This window comes from Siphateles boraxobius, unplaced genomic scaffold (assembly GCF_051911475.1).
Source record: "Siphateles boraxobius isolate OS27281-9 unplaced genomic scaffold, OSU_SipBor_1 65, whole genome shotgun sequence".
Lineage (NCBI taxonomy): Eukaryota > Metazoa > Chordata > Actinopteri > Cypriniformes > Leuciscidae > Siphateles > Siphateles boraxobius.
Window position 1 is genome coordinate 9206759 of NW_027509192.1, and position 21319 is coordinate 9228077.

General features: G+C 40.0%; 1 protein-coding gene across 2 annotated transcripts; it reads left to right on the plus strand.

Moving 5' to 3' along the window:
* Nucleotides 1-5567: 5567 nt before the first annotated feature.
* On the plus strand, nt 5568-16680 carry tes (testis derived transcript (3 LIM domains)). Of its 2 annotated transcripts, XM_077210704.1 has the most exons (8): nt 5586-5743; nt 8185-8270; nt 10320-10705; nt 10826-11013; nt 11836-12240; nt 13701-13916; nt 14668-14826; nt 16110-16680. In XM_077210704.1, exons 1-8 carry the CDS (start codon nt 5717-5719, stop codon nt 16302-16304), a joined length of 1662 nt encoding a protein of 553 aa, XP_077066819.1. In that variant the 5' UTR covers nt 5586-5716; the 3' UTR covers nt 16305-16680. The 2 variants fall into 2 exon arrangements, with proteins under 2 accessions (XP_077066818.1, XP_077066819.1); XM_077210703.1 differs by having other exon boundaries at nt 5568-5743; nt 10320-11013.
* The last annotated feature ends 4639 nt before the right edge of the window (nt 16681-21319 follow it).

A 21319-nucleotide genomic window follows, 5' to 3' on the forward strand; every position in this document is an offset into this window, starting at 1 on the left:
GTACACCCTATGATTCAATTGCTTGTAGAGCCACTTTTAGCAGCAATAAGTTGAAGGAAGCGTTTTCTGTATGACAGTATCAGTCTCTCGCATTGTTGTGGAGGAATTTTGGTCTGCTCTCTTTACAACATTGCTTAATTTCATTGAGGTTTGTGGGCATCTGTTTTTGCACTGCTCTCTTGAGTTCCGGCCACAGCATTTCAATCGGTTTGCGGTCTTTGACTTGGCCAGTGCAACACCTTCATTCTCTTCTCTTTTTAGGCATTCTGTAGATTTGCTGATGTGCTTGGGATCATTGTCCTGTTGCATGACCCAATTTGGGCCAAGCTTTAGCTGTTGGACAGATAACCTCACAGTTAACTCTAGAATCCTTTGGTATATTTCACTTCATATTTATTTTTATAGTGCTTTTCATAATACATATCGTTTCAAAGCAGCTTTACAGAGAATGCATGCATCTTCATTCGACAGACACAGGCTCACGATAAGGTGTACGAGAGCGCAAGGCATGTTTTCTGCGAGACGTTCTAAACATAATGGTTCTGATAGCGTACTGGTTCTATCACTGACGGATGCTTGAACATGTTAAACATGTCTAACAATTTCTGTAATACATTTTAATTTAAATAAATGCAATTTTGCATATAACATTTAAATTTGAATATTGCTATCCATATTCTTCTATAGATTAGAACTAGCTAGAGGCATCTTTTATGTACTGCCTCAATGGCTGGGACCTTGTAATTTTGAGGTGGTAATGGGAAGGGAAGCCTGCTGCTGTAGTTCCCACAATATTGTACAATACTAATGCTGGAGTGAGAGGAATGCAGCTGTTAGGCTATTTCTGAATGTTACTTATAACAACATAAGTTTGTTAACATAAATGTAATCAATATGCCTCAGTTGACTAGTAAATGTAATAAATATGCCTCAGGTGGTATTGCCTGAAATCAGAGAGATAGTAAAAAAAAGACCAAATCAACGAGTCATGGGTCCTTTGGGGCAAATATATAATAATAAATTAATACAATGTATATATATTATATTATATTATATTATATTATATTATATTATATTATATATCAGCAAAGAAAGCATTATAGGTCATTTGAATAATATATTAATATAGAATATTATTGTGGAAACTGGTTATATTTGAATGAAGCAGATGAAAGGGAATCTGGCAATGACATCTATACTAATTATACTATATATACATATACATATACACACACATATATATATATATATATATATATATATGTATATATATATATACACACATATATACATATATATACATATATGTATATATATGTATGTATGTATATGTATGTATGTATGTATGTATATATATATATATATATATATATATTGATTACAACTGTGTGTGTATGCAATATATATATATATATATATATATATATATATATATATATATATATATATATATATATATATAATCTACCATTTTACCCTTTAAAAATGCAGAATTTTATTTGAAAAAACTCTATGTTTAAATAGAGCAGATGGTCAGAACAATTGCATTTATACCAAAACTTATCAGATATTACTAAGCAGGTCATGATAACCAATCCATGGTAATCATTTACTTCCTGAGTTTTCTTATCTGCACAATAATAATTCATATCCTGACAGGAGAGGCACACCTAAATGTTAAATACGTCACATACACTCACATGTAAACAAACTCAAACCATCATAATATTACTACTGTAGACACAGATAGCAGTGGTACAGTTAGTCACAATTAATTACAACCCATTTCTTCTTACCTCATAAAATGGAATAAGCAGGTCTAGAATGGTTATAGAAAACCATTAAAAAGATTAAGCTTGAGCAGGAAACACTTCTACCAAGGATAGTTTTGACCTTATGACAGCTCAGACAGGCCTGCTGCTTTGGTTCTCACAACTTTGTGTAAAACTGGTGACTGATGAATGAGAGAGAACAATGTAGCGGTTTCAATCTTTATTTTTAGGGATTATGGTGTGAGTCAATACACAGACTTCTCATGGAAAAACATGATTGGTTGCAGAATTTAAATACACTATTCACTTCGGTTTGCTTAAAGAAATAGATTTTGTCTATGTGAGGATTTGTAGTGGCGGCAGCTTTTTGGTTGAAGATCTGTCTGCAAAGACACGTTTAATCTGGTCGATGAAAAAGAGCTGATTAAAGGAAGGACTGTGTATTGAGTGAGTAATAATTACACCCAAGATAAGACACGAAACAGTCAGTTTCTGATTATATTCAGACAGCAATGACATTATCAATAGTGACAGTATAGTTAATCATGACAATGAAGCAGTGGCCATCCTTGCTTCATGTCCAAAATAATGAAAGCAAGGAATTCAAGCAGGCTTAATGAAGACAAGTCCACGCAAATTTTTAATTAACCCGTAAAAGAGAGCCAGAAAAGCAAAATTTAGGATTTAAAATCATATACAGGGAGTTCTTGTTCGACTCAAATGACTGCAAGGTGCCCAAGTCCTGTGGCTGCAAAACAAGCCCAAATCAATCACCCCTCCACCACTGTGGTTGATAGTTGGTATGAGGGGTTTGTGCAGATATGCTGCGTTTGGTTTTTGCCAAATGTGGCGCTGGGCATTATGGTCAAACATCTCCACTTTGGTCTTATCTGTCCAAAGGACATTACTCCAGAAGAATGAGATGTTTTTTCAGACGAAACTTTGCAAACCTAAGCCAAGCTGCCATGTTCTTTTTTAGAGAAGAGACCAACCCTTTCAAACAAGCCATACTTGTTTAGTCTTTCTAATTGTACTGTCATGAACTTTAACATTTAACATGTTAGCTGAGGCCTGTAGAGTCTGAGATGTAGCTATTGGGTTTTTTGCAATTTCTCTGCGCATTGCACGGTCTGACCTTGGGGTGAATTTGCTGGGGTGTCCACTCCTGGGTAGTCTCGAATGTTTTCCACTTGTGAATAATCTACCTTAATGTAGAATAATGTAGCCTACTTCAAATAGTTTGGAAATTGCCATAACCCTTCCCAGATTGATGGCAGCAACAATTGCTTCTCTGAGATCATTGCTGATGTCTTTCCTCCTTGGCGTTGTGTTAACACGCACACCTAAATGTTTCAGACCAGCAACCTGCCAAAACTTCTGCTTTTACAGAGGTGATCACACTTGCTGATGATCAATTAATCAAAGACATTTTTGATTATCATTTATTACCCCTGTTTATTCCTATGGAAGCAGTAAGGTTGTTAATTTGCCAACCATGGCTTTTCCATTTTTACCTATTTTTTGATAATAATACTAATGCAAGGTGCAATGTGTTATCTGTTGTTGTTCATCTGAGGTGAGGAGACCTGCTTAAGGACCAGCAGCGCATTCTCATCCTTTGGCGGCATATGTGACGCCATATGACAAAACGGCGAAATACTACGCACATGGCACCCTTTAGCGTGAATATAACACGTGAACCCAAGGCGTCATAAAGTTGACTGGCATCCTTTAGCGTGAATATGAGACGCAGACCCTACCCCACACCTAAACCTACCCATCACAGTGCGTGTTATATTGACGATAAAGGGTGCCATGTGCGTAGTATTTCGCCGTTTTGTCATATGGCGTCGATGATTTTTTTATCATGTCATACATAAAGCCAAATAATTCAATAGGGTGTCCTTTCTTTTTCACATGACTGTACATATGTACACTGAACAAAATTATGAACACTTTTGTTTTTGCCCCCATTTCTCATGAGCTGACCTCAAAGATCTAATGCCCTGTTTACACGAAGGGAAGACGCAGATATTTCCCTGCGATTTGGCCTCTCATTTACACGAAAACCCCTTTTTTATCACAGAAAACTATTATTTCTAAAAACTCCGGCCAAAGTAGGGATTTCTGATAATGCGGTTATGTGTTGCAGTGTCAACTTGGAGAAACGGGGTTTTGGGTTCTCAAACGTCACATTATGCGCCAGAAAATGCTTAACGTCATGTGAGCGACCAGTTTGGCATAATTGTGATGGCGCTCGACGGCGTATTTATGCAGGTTGATGTAAATCTTCCCACAGGCCATTTCCCTTCTGAACAGTTAACACACCTCCCAAGGCATATGCCTTTAAGTGCAATACTCCCACTGTTTAGTGCAATATCCTACAACTCAGGTGATACTTATATGTAAATTAATTTATTTATAATATTCAAAACACTGTAAATATGTTCATAATCTGTAAATCTGAAAATGTCTATTCTGACTAAACCCAACTGTGATACTTTTAGTCTCATATATTTATATTTTTTATTTTTTATTCTTATAATTTGTAGTATTATGCTTTCTTCTTGTATTTGTATTTGTATATGTCCACTGGAAGCCTCAGTACCAAAACAAATTCCTTGTGTGTGCAAGCACACTTGGCAATAAAGCTCTTTCTGATTCTGATTCTGATTCTGAAATTACAACTTTTTTGAAAACGATGTTGTGTGCACGATGTTATTATTGAAAACGGAGGGGTGGGGGGAAATATTCGTTTCTCTAAATACCGGGCTATGTGTAAATGTGGCCTAAGACTTTTGCATGCAGATGAGCTTCCCTGAGACGGTTTCTGACAGTTTGTGCAGAAATTCTTTGGTTATGCAAACCTATTGTTGCAGCAGCTGTCCAGGTGGCTGGTCTCAGATGATCTTGGAGGTGAAGATGCTGGATGTGGAGGTCCTGGGCTGGTGTGGTTACACGTGGTCTGCAGTTGTGAGGCCAGTTGAATGTACTGCCAGATTCTCTGAAACGCCTTTGGAGACGGCTTATGGTAGAGAAATGAACATTCAATTCACGGGGCAACAGCTCAGGCGGACATTCCTGCAGTCAGCATGCCAATTGCTCCCTTAAAACTTGCGACATCTGTGGCATTGTGCTGTGTGATAAAACTGCACGTTTTAGAGTGGCCTTTAATTGTGGCCAGCCTAAGGCACACCTTCGCAATAATCATGCTGTCTAATCAGCATCTTGATATGCCACACCTGTGAGGTGGATGGATTATCTCGGCAAAGGATAAGTGCTCAATAACACATATTTAGACAGATTTGTGAACAATATTTGAGAGAAATAGGACTTTTGTGTACAGAAAAAAATGAGTTCAGCTCATGAAAAATAGGGGCAAAAACAAAAGTGTTGCATTTATAATTTTGTTCAGTATACATCGCACTGTATGTACAGCCTACATATCAGCTTAAATATTTCTTATTCGTTTTACATCATAACGTTTTTTACATTATCTATCTATCTAGATTCATTATATAAAAGACAAAAGTATTTTATTTTAAACAATTACATTTTATTTAGCCTATAATAATTAATAATTAATATCTAAAATAAATAATTGTATAACTATATTTAAAAATTAAGCAATGTAATTGACGTCTCACATTCACAGCATAACAGTGAAATGTTGTAGGCTATTTTACTATTCATATAGCCTCCGAATCTATCCGCGATTGTTTCGATTTGTAACTTTGACATGTCATGCTTGGCTCTGATTGGTAGTTCTCATGGACATCTCTGCTTCTATTGGTTGAACAGCGCACATTGACAATGAGCGGAAGTCTCTCAGAAAGGGGCTGAGGTTGGAGACTGTCCCGTTCAACAAAAGTGATCCTTCAGGGAAAGTTGCCGGTGGGAATAGATTCAACGCTGTTTATCAAATCTAAACAAGCTCAACAAGAATGGAGATCGAGAAAGAAGTTAAAAAGGTACGCTTATTAAACTGGTCATGGTTCAAAGGGTTAGTTGCTGAAACATTCGGCAACGCCCTTAAAGGTAAAGCCACTGCCATTGTTATACATGGCGAAATTTGGCATAACGACTGTTGGTTACGAGCAAATGGTTAAAAAGCTTGGTTACATTTACTAAGAAATGGGAAGTGGTCATTAATAGGAAGTTAAAACATAGGAGGAGGATTCTGCTCCCTCTTTATATGATAGAAAAAAATGATTTGGATTTGATGGAGCCAATAGATTTAAATTTTTTCATATTGTAAACAAGCTGGAAGATGTTATGATTATTATATATCATTCTGCAGATACATTCACTTTTCTTATAGGTGTGTTACTGCAGAAACTTTCTTCGCACATTACAGTTATTGAACCACAAGCCAAGTTGCAATATGTTGTGACATGCAAGTACAGTAAAGAAAGAAGTGTGTTTTTGCAAGATGATGATGTAAAGATATGATGTTCCACTTCTGCACTTCAGCTCAACCCAGAATTATAATACTACTGTTACTTACTCACCCACATGTCTTTCCAAAGCTGTAACTTTTTTCTTTCTTTCTTCTGTGAAACACTTTTTCGAAGACAATGAATGATGACCGAAGATGTCAAGCCTCAAAAAGAACACAAATTCAACATAAAAATAGTTAATATGCATTGTGCACTTTATGTGCTGAACAGACTAAATTTTTTTGTTCAAATCAGACTGGTCTAGTTCTTGAGTTCAACTTGATTCAATGATCCAGTCAACACAGTTAACATCTCACTGGAGATAGAATAAAAACATTATTATAAAGAAGACTACTTTAATGATACTTTTATGGCACCTTTGCATGTATTTTGAAGCTTGAAAGTTGCAGTCCTCGTTCATTTTCATCACATGGAAAAGTGGCCAACAGTCTTCAGAGAATTGTAATTTTTGCGTGAAACGGACAGTTTCTCAAGTATATAACATTTCCACATTTTTACAGTTGCAACACTAAGAGTTCAAGAGTCTATCAAAGAAACGATTAAAAAACATTTACATTTGTAATTTTTAAAGCATCTTCAACAGATGCTATATTTTTCGCTTGCTAAATGTTTGCGAGAACTGCAAAATTGTCATGTTTTTAAAAGCAATAATTGAGACTTGCACTAGTGTTGGTACAGTATAAATAACAGTAGTTACAGGTTTATGCCACAGTGGGCCTCATAGTTTTGCCATTCAACAGTAACTCCTCAGATCTGGAGGGATCTCTCCGTATTTTAGGCAGAAAAAAATCCCTCCAGGCATTCTCCATACTTGACCTTATAAGGCGGTCTTCCAGCTCAGGAAGAAATGCTGAGACAGGAATGAACTTTATAATCTAAATATTAGAATATCTAGTGAAGTAGACTGGTGTCAGATTGTTTTCTTTCCTTTAATTAGCCTATGTAAATTATGTCCTGCTTCATACTGAAGTGTTTTTTGTAAAGTCTTTTATTTTGTCCTAAATAGTAAGTTCTATGAAGTTTTAGAAGCACTAGATCATGTATCAAAAGAGAAAAAACACTTTTTATGACATCGGCCTCCTTGAATCTTGTCCGCTTGTCTTATGAGAAACAATCAAGCAAGTAAAGCATACATGAAGTGTGAGAGAACCTTCCATGAACATGTTACATGTTGGTCTTTTCTTTTTTATGAATAATTGGAAACACAAATGTTTTATTTTTATGAACTTTGGGTTGGGACTATGTTAGAGAATAAAGAAATAATAGTGAATAATAATTTGGTCCCAAAATTTTGCTAACCCGAGTGACATCTTAATATATGCTAAATTTGCGAACCTGTTTTGGCATTGTTTATTTATCTACGCTTTTTATTATTGTTGGTAAACTATGCATTATATATACAGTAAAAATACACTAATATTGTTAAATATTATTACAATTTGATATAACTCTTTTTTTGAGCTGTCATCACTCCAGTCTTCAGTGTCACATGATCCTTCAGAAATGATTCTAATATGCTGATTTGCTGCTCAAGAAACATTTCTTATTATTATTATTATTAATGTTGAAAATTTCTTTCAGGATTCTTTGATGTATAGAAAGTTCAAAAGGACAGTATTTATTTAAAATGAACATCTTTTGTAACATAAGTATCTTTATGATGCGCTTTAATGCGTCCTTGCTGAATACAATTTTTAATTCCTATTGATCTCCTGAGGTTGATAAATAACATTTTATGATGGTTCCGTACATCCTTTCACTGGTAATTTGTTTAAAAAAAAAATTAAAAAAACGTAATAAGAGTTTCATACCAAATTTGTGAAAAGTGCCAGATGGTTAATTAAAATACCATAAACTATGCAAATGCTTTTTAAACTTCAGATGATTTGATCAACACATGTGTTTGATACGTGTTGATTTCTCCGATGTGTCTTTATGCATCGTTTTGGCAGATAACCCTGGGCCACGAGATTGGAGCTGGAGCTGCCTGTCTGAAATGCAAGGACAAGTGTGAAGGCTTTGATCTTCACTTCTGGCGGTTTGTAGTTGCTTCCTTCCTTCCTATGTGTTTGTGTAGTGATATTGTTCATGCATGTGGTTTTTACTGTGAAAAACTGTGTAATCATGTTTGGGCCATCATTGGTTTGACCTCTCTGTTTTTATCCATCATCATCTTGAAAAACACGGCAACATGCAGTACCATATCTATCTGACAAATATGACAAGAAAAGTGTCATGCTGAGAGAGCTCTGGCCATTAGCTGCACTCGACCAGTTTTTCTGAAGCGAGACTCACAGGTGCCAAGATGCCCGTGCCAAAGCTCTATCGCTACAGCGGCGCCTCATGCCATTCCCGAGCGCCCTCCTGGGGCTTCAGGAATTCTTTGAATGAAAAGACGTCAATGTTGAGGTCATTGGATGCAGAGCCAGAGACTTCATCTTTGTGTTTGTTTCTATGCAGTAGAGATGGGAGACTAGCCATCCAGTGGCTGAACAGAATTAGTGACATCTGAGTGGGAGTAAAGTGACTCAGGCAGGCGTTGGCCCACTTCCTGTTTCTCATCTTTAATTCAAAGTCTTTCGTTTGTAAAACGCTTTGGGTAAAAACATCTGTGCTTTGATGCTTTGGATCGCTGACACGCTGAAGCATTTCTTTTTTGGGTGAAGATAAAGCCTCTTTGGATTTGTGGCTACGATTTATGTTGTAACATTTCCAAAGAGCATCATTCTTTCTGCTTGGCTCTTTTTGATATGTTAAACAGCTCAAAGTGTCCTTAAAAGGGACCATGTTCTACTTTTGCAGTATTTTATTTTCTTCCCTTATAATGTCAGGGTTCCTTGCACCAAAAAGTCATTATTTAGTTTTCCTGATTATTACCCTCTCGCTGACCCTGCGTTCACAATAGCTAGGTTTCCATACAAAGTTGCGAATGTAACTTATGCGCACAATTGGAATATTGCATAAAATTTTTGCGAAATAAAGCACCATTTCCATCCCGTGTGTTCAAGAGAACAAAATCATCACTTTTTTGGAGTTTTTTGTTGCGCTTTGAGGGATTTATTTGCTTCCATCGTAATTATGCGCATGGTTTCTTATTGAATAGAAAATGATTCCGCCTCAATTGAGCACATAAATATTTATGCACATCTTGGTATTTCCATCCATTATTATTTTTTTTTTAATGCAATATGCTGAAATTCACATTAAAAACTAGTGGATGGAAAAACCTAGCTAATTACAGTGGTTTGACGCAACAAAGTGACCAGAATGCATTCATTTTCCATTCAAATTGTTCATGACATGTCCCATATAAACCTTAAGTCAACTCTCAGATAAACAGTGCACTTTATTCTGCTCTACAGAAACCAAAGTCTTTTCTCAAAATGTTCACAGGTCTCATTGAATGCAACACAGTATCGTTTATTTATTTTATGTTGCGGTAAAAATCATGACGAAAGGGTTTCAGCATGTTACCCACGTTGATCTTTTTCCAAGTAATCACTAAATACTTTGTGCATGCCGTGACTCGAAGTGCACAGCAATCCAAACTAGTGTTATCAGACTCTTAACTTAACAAAACAGACATAACTCAGAGAGACACCTCGTCCTACTGTAATATTATGCTATTCTCATTCTCTATCAATCATTGTTTGGGGTCAGTCTCTTATGCTTATGTTTTCTATTTATAAAATATTTTCAATTATTTATTCCTGTGACTGTGAAGCTGTAGTTTCAGCATTATTACTCCAGTCTTCAGTGTCACATGATCCTTCAGAAATCATTCTAATATGCTGATTCGCTGCTCAAGAAACATTTCTTATTATTATCAATGTTGAAAATTTCCTTCAGGATTCTTTGATGTATAGAAAGTTCAAAAGGACAGCATTTATTTGATTATAATTTTTTTGTAACATTATAAATGTCTTCTACTGTCACATTTAATCATTTTAATGCATCCTTAAATGAAAGTATTGATTTATTTCCAAAATAATCAAACTTACCGCAAACCTTTAAATTGTAGTGTGTGGTTTAAGTGTTTCCACAAGTGTTCACCCCAAAATAAAAATTCTGTCATTCTCTTTATCAGAAAGATTTGCCGAAACTGCAAGTGCGGCGTTGAGGACCATGACGTGCAGCTCGAGACGGAGGAGAATAAGAAGGTGGGGAGGCTTTTTGAGGACACCAAGTACACAGGCCTCATAGCCAAGCTGAAGAGAGATGGCGTCCCGTCTTATAAAGGCAACCAAGTCACATTCAGCATCCCGGCAGCCTCCATCAGCACTGCTACTCCTGTTCCTGCTTCCACTTTTGTCCCCGGCTCCAGCCAGACCTACACCCCCGGCTCTCAGTCCGCTTTTGCCCCACCTGTTGCTGCCACTGCGGTCCCAGGAGCGTCAATTCACTCCCCTGCAGCCCCAGCAACAGGCCGTACTGCTGCTTCAGGAACAGGCCGTACTGCTGCTTCAGGAACAGGCCGTACTGCTGTTTCAGGAACAGGCCATACTGCAGCTTCAGGAACAGGCCATACTGCAGCTTCAGGAACAGGCCATACTGCAGCTTCAGGAACAGGCCATACTGCAGCTTCAGGAACAGGCCATACTGCAGCTTCAGGAACAGGCCATACTGCAGCTTTAGGGACAGGCCATAGTGGTTCCATCCCATCTAAAGGCCCTGGTGCTGCCACTACTGCTGTCCCAACCCCCATTGCAGTGCCTGCCAAGACAGATGTGGTTAAGTCTGTTACCTATGAATGGGCTCCACCTGGGATCAACCAAGGCTTGGTAACTCTCTTAATCTTAAAATCATATACTATGATTTACTATACATTACATTATATTTCAATTAAGTATATATATATAAAAACTATTTTTTTAATATTATTTATTTATTTTAATTTATTTATTATTGTACTATGATACTTGGATCCACTAGAGGTCACTGTTATCTACTTCTTTTTTTGAGACTGCCCTCTTTGAAAGTTTGGAAAACTTTTGTGCTCTCACAATATTTTGATTGGCTTAAAATGCTGAATAATAGAAATATCATTTGCATTTATAATTTAGCTGATACTTAAAAATTAGGAAATACAGAGGTTTAAAATATTAGCAGTTATGTTGCCTTTTTTTTACTTTTCTTTTCAATAAAAACATTATTCTTCATAAAATAATATAAAAATGCTTGCTCTTTTAGTTTTAATTAAAACTATAATTACACCTTTCATTAATAAAAATCAAGCTGAACTTTTTGTCAGTAGGCCTACATTGTTCTGTTATTTTCAGTAAACTTTCTGTTGCAAAATTATGCATAACTTCAATTAATATTATTAATATAATTAAATTATGCTCGAATATTTATAAATATATATCTTAGAATATATATATATATATATATATTTTATTTTCTATATTTATATATATATATATATATATATATATATATATATAAAACGAATGGTTCACCAAGAATGAAAGTCCTGCCACTCCTTTGTCATTTATTTTTGAATACCCTGTTTCAATCAAAAATACATCACATTACAGAAGTCAAATAAGAGTTGCAAATCCTGTTTCATATTGACCAAAAAAACAACACTTTTGTCCTCTCAGGCTCTGCTCTACATGGAACTTCTGCCTCCGGAGCGGCGACCCATCGCTGGTTCGGCGGGAGCAGATTACCGTAAGAAGCAGATGGCCAAGCAGCTTCCCGACCACGACCAAGACCCTGAGCGCTGCCACGAACTCTCACCCAGCGAGGTCAAGCAAATGCAGCAGTATGTCCGAAAGTACAAGGATGAGGCTTTGGGCATAGGCGACATCACCTTGCCGGAAGAGATGGGGCTGCAGGCAGGTTTGGCCGGGGAAAAGGGCCCTCAAGGTGTCGGGGCTGGAGGGAAGCCTGGTGCTGGAACAACAGGGACACCAGGAGACAAAGGTGATGCTGTTGCTACAATGGGAAAAGTTGGCGCCCCAGGGGCTGATGGAACTTCACTCAGTGGACCTGCTGGTAACTACGTAAGTATTAACGGTAGTAATGGACACTTATTGTGAATGTTGCTTGCCATGAATACTTTTCTCTATTACCGGTACATACAAATAGCGTCTGTGAACTTTTTTTTCCTCATTATCCCTTTATATCTAAATGAATCATTCTCAATCTAGATTATTTCCAGTTTAATGTCAACATCTATTAAGTAAAAATGGCCTTTGGAGTTGTTGAGCAGCAGTAGGCTATTTATTTCCACCACATGTGAGCCACAGGAGTCAAATCATTCTCCAATGCTTATCTCCGGATTCACTTGATTAACATAAGAGCGGTTCATATACTGCCAAGCCTGTGTTAGTCAGGCAGCTGGAATGAACGTTATGTTCTTCCAGAGATCTTCATAAATTACCACACTTAGTCCCTGTGGTTATGTTTGAGCTCGGGTGGATTTTTCCTAAATCTATTGTAAGCATCTGAAATCTCATGTTGCAAACACATGTATGCCATCAGCCTAATGTTCTTGCCCTTTTTAAAGGGATAGTTCACCTATAAATGAACATTGTGTGTGTCTTTTTATTTACTCAACCTGATGTTGTTCCAAACCTGTGTGCTGTTATTGTTGCCCTGGAACACATAAGAAGAATTAAAACAATCTTCAGCAGCTCTTTCGGAACATGGAAGCAGTTAAAGGATTCCCAGAGGAGGTTATGGGGAACTGATCCAAAGGCATTGGCCAGGTCAAGGAAGATGACATGGATGTCTCTTTTGTATGAAAGAGATTTGTAAGATATAAAATATAAAGTCATAAATATGAGAAATAGTCCTAGTTATGTAAAATAATCACATTGTGAGTCATTTTGAGATATAAAGTCATAAAAACAAGAAGTCGTAAGTGAAATGAATTTACAAATATGATAAATAGTTATTTTTGCATGCAATAATTGCATTGTCATAATAGTCATAAATATGAGAAATTGATTATCTGGAAAAGTAGAATTATAAAATAATATTTTATAATTATTTATATAGTCATAAATACGAGAAGTAAAGTTATGATTATGAGAGTAAGTCATATTGTGAGAAATAAAGTTAAGTATATCTAATAATTACAACTTTATTTTTCATGAATACAAGATGTAAATTCATAATAATGCGAAATAGTTGTATTATGATATAAAGATCAATACAAGATTATTCATATTGTGAGATTGAAGGCATAATTAATTATTTGTGAGATATAAAGTAATTATGAGAAATATACACATTTTGTCATATAAAGTAATGTGAATCTTGGATTTATTCCTTTAGGCTTGGTAGTTTTTCCTATTTCCAATATTCATGTTTCACCTGGGGTGATGAATATTTAAAGTGAACCGTCTATGGTCTTTTCATTAATAGCAACCTCACTCCACTGACTGTGTTTTCCCCTCTTTCATTCTTCATTGATGTTTATGCCAAGCTGAACTCATTACCGAATCTCTGCCCACAGTCATGTCACCGGTGCCAACTGCCCATGAAGAAGGGTGAGCCGGCAGTTTACGCCGAGCGGGCAGGCTATGATAAACTCTGGCACCCTGCATGCTTTGTGTGCTGTAACTGCAGCGAGCTACTGGTGGACATGATCTATTTTTGGAAGAAAGATCAGCTGTACTGTGGCCGCCATTATGGAGATAGCGAAAAGCCTCGGTGTGCAGGTTGCGATGAGGTGAGTGGATGCAAAGTAATTCACATGGTCAATGTTACAAATTTGCTTACATTTGTTTAGCAACCTGGAAATAGTTCATAATCTTCCATAACTTAATAATGGCTATGTTTTAAATGTTTCAAAACCTTAACTTTGATCATTTCCAGGTTTATATTAAACAAAAGGTCAATGGGCTAATGGCGCAGTAGTCGGCTCAATGTCTTATAAGCCAACCTCAAGGGTCCATAAAGAAAGATTAGTACAGTAAAAAAGGCTGGAAATTTGGATTTTGTTAGAGCAGTATGTCTAATATAACAGTATATACTATATTTTATAGTATAACACTATAAAATTGGGCTGATGGTGCAATGGGCGGCTCAGTGTGCACTGTCTTAGTTGACAAGTTCAATGGTTCATAATAAAGATTGGTACAGTAAAGTTTTAAAAATTTGGATTTCGTTAGACCTTCTGTCCACTTTAACATATCTTCTGTGCTGGCACCTTAGAAACCGCACCTCAAATTGGGCTGATTGTGCAATAAGTGGCTCAGTGTGCATTGTCCTATATGCTAATTTCAATGGTTCATAAATAAGATTGGGACAGTAAAAAGTGCTGACAATTTTCAATGTGTGTGTGTGTGTGTGTGTGTGTGTGTGTGTGTGTGTGTGTGTGTGTGTGTGTTGTGTGTTGTGTGTTGTGTGTTGTGTGTTGTGTGTTGTGTGTTGTGTGTGTGTGTGTGTGTGTGTGTGTGTGTGTGTGTGTGTCTGTCCAGCTCATCTTCAGTAATGAGTACACTCAGGCCGAGGGCCACGATTGGCACCTGAAGCACTTCTGCTGTTTTCACTGTGACTGTGTTCTGGCTGGAGAGACCTACGTCATGGAGAAAGACAAGCCTGTTTGCAAACCCTGCTACATGAAGAACCACGCTGTGGTAAAGAGAAGAAATTCCTTACTTTCTCTCTCTCCCTCACTGTTTCTCTTCTCTATTTGATTTTGAGTATCTTTCTTTCTATTTTGATTGCTTTTTATCTTCCTCAGAAAGGAATGAATAAATGTACTATGAGTTTTGCCTCAATAAACTCCTAATTACTCCTTGTTATTAGTTAGTAAGGCAGTTGTTAAGTTTAGGTATGGGGTAGGATTAAGGGATGCAGAATAAGGCATTAATATGTGCTTTATAAGTACTAATATTAAATAACCAATAAACTAGTAATTTGATATATTAGTACAATTATATATCAAAAAATGATCAATTTAATTGTGGTTGGCATAACATGAAATGCATTACAGTTAAGATAGATAGATAGATCATTGAACAATTTAGCTTTACAACCGTTGTACAAGTATCATTCATGTCATGCCTAAATGGAAGTGAATTCTTGCTAAGCCTGGGCTATTAAAACTAACAGGCTCGGCATGTGTTTGCCAGCCATATTGGTTCAGGAGCAGGTGAAGGAGATTAAGGAAGTGCCAGTGACATGATAACCAGAGGAAAGGGAGGGTGGATGCGCTTATAATGGAGGCGTGTGATATCGGACACCACCGTTCTCTTTCAACGCTTGCATTCCCGATGACACACAGCTCTTATGACTCATCTGTTAGACATCAGCTTAGAAAGGAACTTCAGACATTCAAAAAAGCAGAGTTTTTATATTTTATCAGCTGTATATTATATTAATATAATATATAATAAATAATAATTATTTACACAAATATGTACTATTTTTTTTAATAATATAATAATATATTATATTGATATAATAATGTTAATAATTAATTAGGCTTGCTTCCAAATAACTTTGATTACACTTATTACAGGCGCAATCACACTGGTGCATCCTGGGATGCATTGCTGAAGGGCATATAAAATGTACATCAAATATTAATGATTATTCATTATATGATTGATTATATTAACAATTAAAATATGAATTAATGTAATGTAAAATAATTTAATAATTCTAATTTAAATATTTAATGTTATTTGGAATACATATTCATATGCCTAAAAATTAATTAATAAATAATAATCATAAATATTCATATGCAAAATATACATGTTTATTTAATATTTATATCCCAGAATGCACTAGCTTGATTGTGCCTGTAACATATGTAATCAAAGACCTTTGTCACAAGTGTTATTTCAAACAAAAACATTTACTATGATATACTACTTCCTGTGAATTTTACCATGCCTCTCTGTGTTCACAGTGTTGTGCGGCCTGTCAGAACCCCATCGAGCCTGAAGCTCAGCGCGTGTCGTATGGAGAGCACCATTGGCACGCTGAGCCCCAGTGTTTCCAGTGCTCCTGTTGCTCCAAGTGCCTTATGGGCCAGCGTTTCATGGCCCTGCAGGGAATGCTGCTCTGCTCCGTAGAGTGCAAGAAAAAGATCATGGCCTCATGAAGGAACACCTAGGAATTCTACTTTATTTGGGAAAGTGCTCAGAGCACTGCAAACCAGTTTCTCCCTAATGCATTACTCATATACTGCCACTTTTTTAGAAATGTATGTAGTTAATCTTAATTTTCATGTCATTTGAATGGTTTTTGAGAAATAAAAAGCAATACGGAGGAGCAGCGGCTGATGAACCAACTTAATAAGTGTTTTCAATGTGACCGTGTCTTTTTTATTAATAATTTAGTATTAATAAACAGAAGCAATGATGGCTTTTGTTCTTTGGCTACTGAATTTTCTTTCCGTTTTTAGGTCTAAAATTGCACTTTATTTTTTCACAGCTTTCATTTATAATTCATGTAACCCAATAAATGTTTTGCAGTAATATGAATGGATTATTTCCCCATCTTTCCACTTCAACTATGTATCCAAATATCCATCCTTATTGTGACGTACAAGTTTTTGACCTCAAGGGACAGGTGTTACATTCATGTTAACGTCTTGACGGTTTCACACCATTGAAAATTCCAATCTAGGCCGGCACTTTTGGGGAAAAGTTAGTCCTCTGTGTGTTTTCTTACACTTAGCTGTGGAAACCGGGCACAATTCAAGGAAGCCCGGTTCCATTGTCTCTAATGGCAGTGAACTTAAGACTATGCCGTCATTTCCTCCCATCGTAACTGTCCACGGTTGCACAAGTGGCTCTACTGTTTCATCTCACCTCACGCCACACTAAGGTGGAGTTTTCCAGCAGGGAATTCTTTCCTTAAATGTCACCCCTCGTGCAGGAATTTAACATGGTGCTTTCCCTGCCAAACATGAAATGCACTTACTTGCACGCTTGCCTCCTTAGCACTTGTTTTCCTCATGAGCACTAACTGTGCAAGAGATATGATCTGTTGATTTGCAGCTCCCTGAGGTGATGAAACGTACTCGGTTACTAACGTAACCTCGGTTCTCTCTAGAGAGGGAACGAGTACTGCGTAATATCTTACGCTATGGGGAAAACCTCTTTTCCACGAGATATTGAAGCCAAAAATTATCCTTTAATTTTGATTAATGTAAAACGCTGTGCGGCAGCGTGCAGACATAGGCAAGACGGCTCGCGCGCCTATTGGCTGCCCTGCGGCAACAGCAGCAAGCCTATCGAGAGAGGCCCTGCGTGACGTGACATCCAATGGGGGTGCTTCGCGCCCATTTCGTCGCGTCCCGCCAGAATAGGCGTGGCCTTGGCCTATAAATACGCTCGACAGGCTGATACAAACTGGTTTTCAACGCTGAAGCGAACCAGCGCTGTTGTATGCACGGCAAGATACGCAGTACTCGTTCCCTCTCTAGAGAGAACCGAGGTTACGTTAGTAACCGAGTACGTTCTCTTACGAGAGTATCTCTCGTACTGCGTAATATCTTACGCTATGGGGAACACAATGTAAGACGCCGTGCGTACTGGGATCCGACACCAAAGTCCCAAGGGCAGTAGCCCGGGGCTCATATAGTGCATAATCACCGTAGACTCACAGAGAGTCGGAGAAGAGAGGCTACCAGCATCATTCCCCACGAAATAGCATCCCATAGGAGCTAGTTATGTCAACAGTATATCCCGCAGACAGGGTGAACGCGTTCAGCCTGAACTGGGCAAAAATACGGGCTATTCAACACCCATGGAGCTGTTCCATCGATCAGTGAGCGATACTCAATCAAAACTCAGCATTCTGCGCCGGCGCAGCGGGACAGATAGTACTGAATTCTAGACCGACAGCAGCTTGGCCTGTAAGGCGGGAACTTCTAGGTTATAGAACCTTATAAATGTAGACGGCGAGGCCCAGCCCGCCGCCATACAGATATCATGCAAGGAAATCCCACTAGACCACGCCCACGAAGAGGCCACGCCTCTCGTGGAGTGCGCTCTGACACCCAAAGGACACTGCAGGCCCTTAGAAGTGTAAGCCAGCACTATGGCATCGACTATCCATCTGGATAGGCTCTGTTTTGATGCGGCCAGTCCCTTGGAACGTCCGCCAAACAAAACAAAGAGCTGCTCGGTCTGCCTGCAGACAGACGAGCGGGACACATAAGCCCTCAGCGGCCTGACGGGGCAAAGGAGATTAGCATCCGCTTCCTCATTGTTCACCGGGAGGGCGCACAGGGAAATAGCCTGGGCCCTGAACGGTGTGTTGAGGGATTTTGGCACGTACCCGTGCCTTGGTTTGAGTATGACTTTTGAGTCATTAGGCCCAAACTCAATACAAGACGCGCTTACTGAAAGCGCTTGCAAGTCCCCCACGCGCTTCATTGAAGCAAGAGCCACAAGAAATACCGTTTTGAAAGACAGGTGCTTCATGTTTGACAAATGGATTGGCTCGAATGGGGCACCGTTCAGGGCTTCCAGAACCGTAGAAAGGTCCCACATAGGGACTGAGGGAGGTCTGGAAGGATTCAGCCTCCGAGCTCCCCTGAGGAATCGCACGACGAGGTCGTTCTTCCCCAGTGACTGGCCAGACGTCGGTTTTGCAAACGCCGCTATGGCCGCCACGTATACTTTGAGCGTGGAGGGGGTTCTACCCTTATCCAGCAGCTCCTGAAGGAAGGAGAGCACTTCCGTAACCCCTCAGTCTACGGGTGAAAAGCCCTGAGCTTGACACCAGGTAGAGAACACTGACCATTTCGAGGAGTAGAGCCGTCTAGTAGACGGGGCCCTAGCCTGCGTGATCGTGTTTAACACTCCCTCCGGGAGGTTAGCGGGTACCCGTTGATGGCCCACACATGTAGGGACCATAACTCCGGGCGAGGATGCCAAATCGAGCCCTTTGCCTGAGAGAGGAGGTCTCTCCTCACCGGTATCGGCCACGGGGCAGTGCTGGCCAGCTGCATCAGGACTGGGAACCAGGTTTGGTTCGTCCATAGCGGAGCCACGAGCAGCACTGGGCATCCATTTTCCCTGATTCGTTCCAGCACTTGAGGCAGGAGCGAGACGGGGGGTAAAGCATAGAGGGGGCGTCGGGGCCATACGTGGGCCAGCGCGTCCCTGCTCTTGGAGAAAAAGTTCGGACAGTGAGCGTTTTCCTGGGACGCGAACAGGTCCACCTGCGCTCTGCCGAATGTCTCCCACAGCAGTTGGATCGTCTGCGGGTGCAGCGACCATTCCCCTGCTTGGACATTGTTTCTGGACAGTCTGTCTGGTCCCAGATTCAGGTGACCAGGCACATGCGCTGCTTTCAGTGAAAGCAGGTTGTGCTGAGCCCAGCCCAGGGAAGCGTTTCGTCAGCCTGTAAAGGCTTCGGGACCTGACGCCGCCCTGGTGATTTATGTACGCCACCACTGACATGTTGTCCGACCGGACTAAGACGTGGCGGCCTTTTATCTGGGGACAAAAACGCCTTAGCGCGTTGTCTACTGCCAGCATTTCTAGACAGTTTATGTGTAGGAGCTTCTCCCGTTCTGACCACTGGCCAAAGAACGGTCTGCCCTCGAGCAGCGCTCCCCACCCCGAGGTGGAGGCGTCCGTGGACACCACCATCACACTCGAGGGAGACCCCAGACTCACGCCTGACTGGTACCAGTCGGCTTTTTTCAAGGTTTCAGAGCCGAGACGCATTTCCTGTCGACCCTGAGGCGAAACAGACCAGCGGCCCAAGCCCCGGGCGGAACTCGTGCTTTCAGCCATAACTGCAGTGGGCGCATGCGAAGCAGGCCCAGCAGAAGTACTGAAGATGCTGAGGCCATGAGGCCCAGCATTTTCTGAAACCGTTTGAGCTGAACTATAGGGCCGCGGCAGAAGGATTTCACGGCGCGCTGAATGTTCAGTCCTCGCTCCGGCGACAGACGTGCCGTCATAGACAGCGAGTCCATCACTGTTCCCAGAAAGGAGATTTTCTGGCTGGGAAACAGCGAACTCTTCGCCCAATTGACTGTGAGACCCAAATTCTCGAGATGCTCGAGTAATGCGGTCTTGTGTTCTATGAGCTCTGATCGTGATCGAGCTAGAATCAACCAGTCGTCCAAGTAGTTCAAAATTCGCATGCCCTGAAGTCTCAGGGGTGCGAGAGCCGCGTCCATGCACTTCGTGAATATACGGGGTGCTGGAGACAGGCCGAACGGTAGGACTGTGTATTGATATGCCTGGCCCTCGAAGGCGAATCTCAAGAATCGCCTGTGACGTGACGCAATCTGTATTTGGAAATAGGCGTCTTTCAGATCTATTGGCATGAACCAGTCTCCCTGGCGCACGTGCGCGAGGATTTTGCTGGTTGTCAGCATTTTGAACTTGCGTTTCAGAAGCGCTTTGTTCAATTGTCGCAGATCTAGAATGGGTCTGAGACCCCCGTCTTTTTTCGGTACCAGAAAATATCTGCTGTATACACCCCCTTCGCTCTGAGCCTGAGATAAAGGTTCTATGGCCCCTTTGCTCAGTAGTTTCGCTATTTCGGTTCGAAGTAGATGAGATACTTCATTGTCCACCGTGGTTTCGACACGCGCCGTGCAACGGCGGGGACGTCGAGCGAACTGTAGCGAATAGCCTCTCTTTATAGTGTTCAACACCGATTCTGATACCCCGGGAAGCATTGCCCATGCATTCGCGTGGATAGCTAGAGGCAGAATGATATCCGGGCTCTGGCCGCGGCACAGCGGCGGCTGCAGAGCTTCGGTGTGCTGAGACATGAACACTGTGTTTAAAGTGCGCGAGGCGGGGGGCGCGCCGATCACGGCGGGCAGCCTGTTCGCACTCGCTTTCTCTATGACAAATTGTGGAGAGAGAACGAGCGGGACAAACCCCGTAGGGTTCAGCGTGTCTGTGAGTGAATGTGGGCGCGGGACAGCGGGCACATTTACTGCACTGAAAACACCGTCGGCTTGCGCTGACTGAATATGTGTTGGTTTCGTTTTTACAGAAACCGTGGGACACGAACTGTGTAGTGTTTGTGGGCACTGTGTCATGGGCACATTCACTGCGTTTGCACAATCGACATGAGTCGATTTTATTTGTGCTAGCCCTGAACTGTGGCGGGCTGTGTCTGTGTGTGGGA

Bases quoted from the DNA above. Each gene is read 5' to 3' on its own strand.
- tes (XM_077210703.1), top strand. From the start codon at position 5,717: ATGGAGATCGAGAAAGAAGTTAAAAAG. The intron at 11,014-11,835 runs GTAACTCTCTTA...TTGTCCTCTCAG, and splicing joins CTGGGATCAACCAAGGCTTG to GCTCTGCTCTACATGGAACT. The intron at 13,917-14,667 runs GTGAGTGGATGC...GTGTCTGTCCAG, and splicing joins GGTGTGCAGGTTGCGATGAG to CTCATCTTCAGTAATGAGTA.